The sequence below is a fragment of the Diospyros lotus genome, chromosome 1 (assembly GCF_014633365.1).
Source record: "Diospyros lotus cultivar Yz01 chromosome 1, ASM1463336v1, whole genome shotgun sequence".
In the NCBI taxonomy this organism is placed as follows: Eukaryota; Viridiplantae; Streptophyta; class Magnoliopsida; order Ericales; family Ebenaceae; genus Diospyros; species Diospyros lotus.
This window is the reverse complement of record NC_068338.1, coordinates 20,721,043-20,729,062: the sequence shown is the minus strand read 5'-3', so window position 1 is coordinate 20,729,062 and position 8,020 is coordinate 20,721,043. Positions and strand designations below refer to the sequence as shown.

Below are 8,020 nucleotides of genomic sequence, written 5' to 3'. Positions count from 1 at the left end.
AATACTCTATTTTAAAAAGGCCAAAAAATCGTACAGCCTTCCCTTGCATTTCTATCACAAGACCAAAGCTGCAGCAGCTGCTAGGTCCAGCACCACAGTGCAAAGCATGGGGAAGGCCTCTGAAGAACAAACAGCAGAATGAAATTTGTAGATCAGAGGAGCAATGCATGCATGCATGCATGATCATTATGTGTGTGTATATATATGTATATATATCTTCTCCTCTGTAACAGCAATCAATGTTCCACAAAGGTAAATAGTGCAAATGCACCAACTCTCCGGTCCTCTTTCTATCATTATAATAATAATAATAATAACAATAATAGCATCATATAAAAGATGAAAACACCACATGACACTGGAGATTGACTTTGACATAGAGAGCCCAATTAACAGTCAGTTAAGAGGCTGCTGCTACTCCATCTCCATCACTGCTGCCAACCATATTGTTGATTCCTATTCCCAGCCATGATGTTGGAGCCGCGACCTGCAGCACCAGAACCCCCATAGGGACCACCGCCTCCTTGATTGTAATTTGGAGCACCCACTCCATAGCCACTAACCCCTCCTCCCCGGGGACCAGCACTGGAGCCATATGCACCGCTGCGCGCTTGAGGTGGAGGATAAGCCCCACTACCATAACCTCCTCCCTGACCTCGATTCCCATGACTGTATGCCCCACTTGCAGCGGGGTTTCCACCCTGGGGATATCTGCTTGGTCCTCCAGAAGGCCCACGAGGCTTCCCGTAATGGTGACTAGGTCCAGCAGCTACCGAGGGTTGAGAACCATGCAGTTGTTGGTTGGGCCCTGGTCGCATCTGTCCATGTCCTTGACCAGTCTGTTGAATTGGAGGAAGTCGAGAATGCTGCTGTTGGTGCTGTAGTTTCTGGCGTTTTGCATTTTCTTCATGCTGTCGCGCCTGCTGCCGCTTTTTCTTTGTTTGGAACTCATGGGAAGATTCATACTTTGGCAAACTGTCCCCAATGCGTACATACATATAACTTACTAGTTAGGCAGGGGCGAAAAAATTTGTAGTAGTTCAGACTCAGGCGATAAGCCATTGAACAGAAAGAAATGTATCACGAAGAAAGGAAGATAATGGAACTCAAACCTCTTGGGGTCACAAGGTAATGGATCCGTCCAAAAATACTCTGCATCAAGTGCATCCTTAGCTGAAATTCTCTATACGAGGAATAAAAGAGGAAATTAAGTTACAACATAACCCCAAAAGGAAAAATAAGTGAAGAGACAAGAAACTGGTACAGACAAATAGATTTACAAACATGTACGGCATTGCTTCTCTTGGGTAAGAGAGATTAATGTATAATTAACTGCTGGTAGTAGATCCACTCAGTAAGATGCGTCAAACCCAAACCACACACTTCATAGCCCCCAACCAAACTATATATCTGATGAATGGATTTCACCACTACATCGTTTTCTAATACATGAGCAATTTTTTTAGTTGAAAAACATGTTAGACTGTAAAAATTACTGGTCCATGATGCTCAGTGTTGTTGCCGGGTCGCGCATTTGACCTAATAAGCACTAGCATCAGGATTAGGAAATAGACTGATCTATTCATTAGAACTGTCAGACTGAACCTTCATGTGAAGAATGCTCTTCCACAATAACAGAATTAACAAGAAGAACGAAAAACAGCCCATCTAATGTATGTAATATGTAGACTCACCTATAGAGATGTGTTGTACAAATCATAAATACAAATAATGAGCTAATTGGATTAAACGTTCTCAAGTAATCCAGATATAATTAATGCAAGAAAAATTTAACTTTGAATCAAATTGCCAAAATGAAAACTCAAGAGGATCTTCAGTTGTGGTTAATACGTGATATTATATAACAATTGAATACATTTTTATATAACCAATTTAAACACATGCAAGAAAAATACATAACTTTGAACCAAAATGCCAAAATAAAGTCACCAGGAAAACTCAAGGGGATATTCAGTTGTGACTAATACACGACATTACATAACAATTGAATACAGTTTTATATAACCAATTTAAACACATTTTTCTGTTTTCAAGACAAAATAAAAAAACTGTTGTACTTATCGATTGAACATGTTGTAAATTTTGTTAAGGAAAATTGGAAATGAAAACGGAAAAGTGAATAAAGAAAATTATAAAACATTTTCTGTAATTAGACATTCGCCAAAAGTTCTTAACTGAAATACCAAGAGAACTTGAATTAATGGATTACAGGATTTTGCCAGTATCATTCATGGTGGGGTTCAACCCCTAGGTCCTTGGTCACCTTGGTTTCCCCCTAATTTGGAAAGCAAAAGAAACTGGTGGGGTGGGACAAGGAGTAGAGACAAAATAAGAAGCAAATAAAAACATGTACTAATTGATACCTGAGATGGATCGAGAGTCAGCATTTTGTCAAGTAATTCCAAAGCATGCCGATCAAAACTATAATGCAAAAAGGAATATGTGAATATTGAAGCAATCTCCTGGCCTGCACTGAACATATGCATATAAGGGACCGGATTTACTTACTGTCTGAAGACCTCCCTGAGACGTCTCTTTATTGGCCTTGTTGGCTTGAAATTGTTATACCAAGGAATCTTCGAGACCCCGGGCCAATTAGACTCATCAGGAGCGCCGCATAGTTCAAATATCTTGTTTATTTGCTCTGGCTGTAATAAGCAAATATAACAAAGGTTACTCAAGTACAAAATTAACCAAGAACATGCATCCAAGTGAAGGGGGGAGAGGAAGAACAGAACCCCCACCCCTCCCAACCCAAAAAGAAAATCCCATAGCAAATGGATTCTAGAGTACAAGGGAAGTTGAAATTAACTAATGTATGTCGACGCAACCCTTTTAAACAAACAAAAACATAATTCTCTAGTCTCTACACTTTCAAAACTCTCCTATTTCTTTCATGCCATACACAAAATGCAAAAGGGAAGAGAAGTCCAAACTATAAGTTGCCTATCCTGCAGACAAATTCACCTCCAACATGCAAAAATTTCAGCATAGACGCTAGCATAATGCATTATATACCCGAGATTGTATAAACAAAACTCAAGACCTCTTTGGCGACTAAGCAACATAGGAAGAGATGACCCATTAACGTGCAATTACTCTTGCAAGTGAAACACCAATCAAGACCAAGCAAACACACACACATACACACACCCCAATCAGGGACCACCTGTTTATGCTTCCTCGAGTTAGTAAGAACAACATCCAGGGCAGCAGTCTAAATAAAGAAGGCAACTCTGGGAGGAACAACCATGCTCTAGATGGCCTTCCAAGGGAAATCAAATCTCCCTTTGATGATAAGCCTTACAATATTAAAATAACATCCATGGCAGTATCATAACATCCAATACAGCAATAAGCTCCCCAGTTAATATCACATTAGATCCAAAAATTTTAATTCCTCATATGTAGTTCCCTTCTAAAAAGGAAAAATGAAACACAGAACAGAAGGGGGAAGAGGAAAGAAAGAAACATGCCAGATCCAAAAACAATAATATGTAAGTGCCAAAGCAGCGCAAGGAAATATTTTACCCACTATATTTATGAAGAGTCATGGAAGAAAAATGAAAAAGGTGTGCTGACCAATTTTTGGGAGACTGGAAGAGATTAAGAAAGTTATAGAGGATTGCATGAGTGCAGTTTTTCTTTCTATTTGTGCAATGCAAGAGCATTTAAGTCCTTTTTAAGCAAATCCAAACATGAATGTAGGGTTTAGCATGGCCTGAAAACAAGGTGGATGGGTTAATATTTCAATCACATTTTTTCTCTCCAGATGGACCTGATGAGAGAGAGAGAGAGAGAGAGAGAGAGAGAGAGACAGAAATTGGTGATGGCGGAGCTAAAAGGCATTTACAAAATTATTATTATGGTGAAGGAAGCAGGTGAGAAGTAGAATTATTTAGTTAGATAAGGCTAAGTTGATAAATGTTAAAAATTAAAGTTAATTTTTTGATAATCCTTGAAATATATATGATGGTGTGCATGTCTTTTCTGTTCTCAAGGTATCTTATGATATTAACTGGTGATGCAGTCCCTAGGAAAATTATTAGATGGTTTCTATGAGTGTTTTTATAATATCCCAAGAGTCCAGAGAATGGTAGTATATATCAAGGATAAGTAAAAAAGGAAATAACACTAGTTGGATACCTTTTGGGCTGAATATAGACAAAGAACTCCTGGGTTAAACGTGTTTGAGCTGGAAAAGCTTAAGGATGGGTGACCCTTGGGAAGTTCACATAGGCCCATTAGGGTAAGTTGTTTCGTTCTTTCCTATCGCTCGATGCGAGATGTTATAGTTTTCAATGTCTTTATTGTATTTACTTTCTATGTCTAGATTGTTCTCGTGTCCATTAATAGAATGCTCTAGTATGTTTTTGGGTGGTCTTAATTCTATATGTACTTCTAGTTAATCATAGTAAGAGTTTGGTTTGGTTGAGTTATCTTCCCTTTGATTGTTTACATGGTATCAGAGCCAGGTCGTGGTAACTTGGTACGGGTCTAGATCCTTGGTGAAGGAAATCAGTGCTCTTACTATGGATACCAGTGGTTGTGTAGTTGGACTTGGTATGGAGTTATTGAACCAGTCCAATTATGGGGTGTGGAAGTCATGCATGGAGTCTTATCTCCTCAGTGAAGACCTACGGAACATTGTGGGTGGCGATGACACCATTCCTCCAGAAGATGAAGATGATGACGCAAATGTTGAGATGCTCAAACAATGGAAGCAGAAAAATGATAAGGCAGAATTTGCACTGAAGAGGTTAATATCCTCAGGGGTGTTTGAGCACATTTCTCGGTGTACCTCTACAAGCTCAATTTGGCAGACTCTTGATCAGTTATTCAACAAGAAGAATGAAGCTAATTTGCAAATGCTTGAGACTAAGTTGGCGAATGTGAAACAGGGGGAGTCTTCGATTTCACAGTATTTTTTGAAAGTGAAGACATTATGCTCGGAGATTAACCTTCTAAATCCAGAGGAACAGATTTAGGAGGCTCGAGTAAAGCGGTCCATCATTCGGGGATTCCGTCCCGAATATATACCTTTTGTTATGTCAATCCAAGGATGGGTTCAACAACCATCTTTGGAGGAGTTTGAAAACCTTTTGTCTTCACAGGAGTCCTTGGCTTTGCAGATGGCTGGAGTTAAGATCCATGAAGGAACTGGGAATGCTTTCACTACTGGGAGGCAGCCAAAATCTAAAGGAAAAGCCAACATGAAGTTTACAGCTAAGAAGGATGAAGCTGTGGCAGATTCTTTCAAGGAAAATACGAAAAACTTCAAGTGCTACCGGTGTGGGAAGCTTGGCCATTTTAAGGAGGATTGTAGCTTCAAGTTAAAGGAAGACAATAAGGCAGAATCCAGTATCTCACACCTAAACAAGCTTAGGAAATATGTACAGAAAAGGAAACAACTTACAACTGTAAAATACAATCAAATCAGAAAGACAATCAGCATTGTACATGATACAAACAATATTAGGAAGGAATCTGCTTGTTTTCTAACAAAAATTGAAGAACTCCTGTACAAAAACAACACAGATTAAAAGGCTATTATCATCTATATTCTATACATAATGCAATCACTTTCTTAAACAAGATATTCGAGCAGAAGTGTTGTACAGTACCTCATCTTTTCCAGGAAAGATTGGTTTCCCATGTAGAAGCTCAGCAAAGATACAACCAACTGACCACATATCAACAGCTGGACCATACTTTGTGGTTCCAAGAAGCAACTCTGGAGGTCTGCAAAATTTGTAAATGAAATTTAAAAGATAAAAATCCAAATCCAAAATCAGATCTGACTCAATTAGCCAAAAATAAAAAAAGAAAGAAATCAGATATCACTCATTAGAATTCTTGTTTGGATGTGCTTTTATCCTCTGAAGTGTAATCTGAAAACCTACCTATACCATAAAGTAATTACACGATTTGTGAGATTCCCATTATGATCATTTGAAAATGAACGGGCAAGGCCAAAGTCTGCGAGCTTCAAATTTCCCTCATTGTCAATCAAAAGATTAGAGCCTGCATCACAATTGTACAACATACGTTAGCCTCATTGAAGCCATGGCAGGATAACAGGAAAACTAGCTTAGCTGCTAACCCTTGATATCACGGTGCAGTACTTGGTTTACATGACAATAGTGAAGCCCTGTTAAAAGCTGTCTCATATAGCACTGAATGATCAAAAGGAAAAGTGATATGTCAGAGGGGAAGGAAGAGAGGAAAAAATAAGTAATCATAATGCAGGGATTTTCACACAATTTGATGCTACCTTAATCTGTGCAACTGAAAATCTCATCCCAGGACGATCAGCAAGACCTGTCAAATCATGGTCCATGTATTCAAAGACCATATAGATGCCACCTTTGTATTTATTAACCTCTGCAAGCAGAAGCAATGATGCTGATGTCAGAAATCCCCCTCACATATGCAGGGCAGTGAACAAAATAAAGGAATAATTGTTCAGGAACAGACTAGCAGAAACCAAATAGCAAAATAAATAAATAAATAAATACAAATCGGTAGTAGTAGCTAAAACTGCCCCCAAAATACTTGCCTGGCCTGCCTTGTTCGTCCTTATCAGCACCTGAAAATGATCTCAATATATTAGGTAGTAAATTAATACAGATACTCCTAAGAGAACAGAACAAGATGATGTGAAAAATAGACATGAACAGCTAATATAAATCTCAAAATTTCACCTGGAGATGTTACAATTTCTTTCAGCTTAATCACATTCTCATGATGCAGCTTCTTTAATATTTTAATTTCCCGAATGGCAGTTATAGGGAACTGCAGAATAAGATCAAATAAAACATCTTTCAGATGATATTGCCAATAAACTTTCAGAAAGATACTAAAAAGAACCTCAAAAGGTTCTTATCTATAGCACCCAAGATGTCTTTCCTTCATCTGTCGTAACCAGGAAAAGCAAAGTTTAATCAGAGTGCTTATCATCTTACTACTGTGACTTCCTATTCAAGACAAGATTGGCTCAAGTTGAAGTTTACTAATTAATAGGATCATACTGCAAAATTGCAATAAAGATTTGGTCAGGCTACACCTAAAAGCTTAGGGAGCTAGTTCCCAACAGTTACCTATCAAAAGAATTTGTGAACATTTACAGACCAGGTGTGAACAATTACATTTTTTTTTGGGGTGCAGGAGGGGGTGCTGTGTTTGGGTTTCCACAGCCCTCTTTTGGATAGAGTACAAAGTAGAAACATACATCAAAATATTGCATCTGCCATTGGACCTTAAGAGTCAATATCAACATCCTCAAAACAGCTTAGCCACCTTGGTTATGGGCAAAAACAAATATCAGACAACTGATTTCCCAGTTCCCACAGACATCTTTATTTTCCGCTTGTAGAAGGAAATAATGTTGATTAATCTTGTTGTGTATTTCTTTATATTGTGTTACAGTGGTATTGGTTGTAAATTGTTATGATGATTACTGTTATGCTGTTATAAGTAGGCATTGGATTAGTTAGGTGGTTATGGTTTGTTGTTGCAAGTTGCAACAGTTTGTTATCAAGAATAGCTGAGTATAAATATTCAGTTATACCTTTATTTCTGTATTCAGTTGTTCATTAAGTGAAATTTTCTTCCAGCAAGAACATTTTCTGTCTTTTCTTTCTTATGTGTTTCTTTCTGTTAGTGCCTTGAAGCTCTTGCTTCATGGTGTCAGAGCCCTAGACTAACATCCATGGCTTCCAATCAAGAATTCAGTTCCTCCTCTTCTTTGTCACGGGCCTCATAATCCGACTTCCCAGCGGTTGCTAAGGCTTTCAACTACATACCTATCAAGCTGGATACCAGCAATTACCTCTTTTGGAAGGCACAGATCTTGGCGACAATTAGGGTGTTCGACCTCCTTCCATTCACCAAGAAGTCACCGCCACCAGTGAAGTATGTTTCAGATTCAGCCTCCACTGAATCTGACTCTCAGGTTGTCAATCCTGACTACCTCAATTGGATCAGGTCAGATTAATTA

The 8,020-nt window shown here is 38.5% G+C and overlaps 1 protein-coding gene across 1 annotated transcript in view; it reads right to left on the bottom strand.

Moving 5' to 3' along the window:
- Window positions 1-155: 155 nt before the first annotated feature.
- Window positions 156-8,020, bottom strand: part of LOC127804686 (cyclin-dependent kinase C-2-like) — a 41,608-nt gene continuing 33,743 nt past the window's right edge. Inside the window, exons 3-12 of the mRNA XM_052341620.1 lie at window positions 6,726-6,816; window positions 6,581-6,610; window positions 6,296-6,405; window positions 6,125-6,197; window positions 5,925-6,045; window positions 5,646-5,763; window positions 2,530-2,669; window positions 2,385-2,442; window positions 1,113-1,183; window positions 156-975 (exon numbers count right to left, since the gene is read on the bottom strand). Of these exons, the coding sequence (XP_052197580.1) occupies window positions 429-975; window positions 1,113-1,183; window positions 2,385-2,442; window positions 2,530-2,669; window positions 5,646-5,763; window positions 5,925-6,045; window positions 6,125-6,197; window positions 6,296-6,405; window positions 6,581-6,610; window positions 6,726-6,816 (1,359 nt within the window). The 3' untranslated portion in view covers window positions 156-428. The remainder of the gene's footprint in view (window positions 976-1,112; window positions 1,184-2,384; window positions 2,443-2,529; window positions 2,670-5,645; window positions 5,764-5,924; window positions 6,046-6,124; window positions 6,198-6,295; window positions 6,406-6,580; window positions 6,611-6,725; window positions 6,817-8,020) is intronic.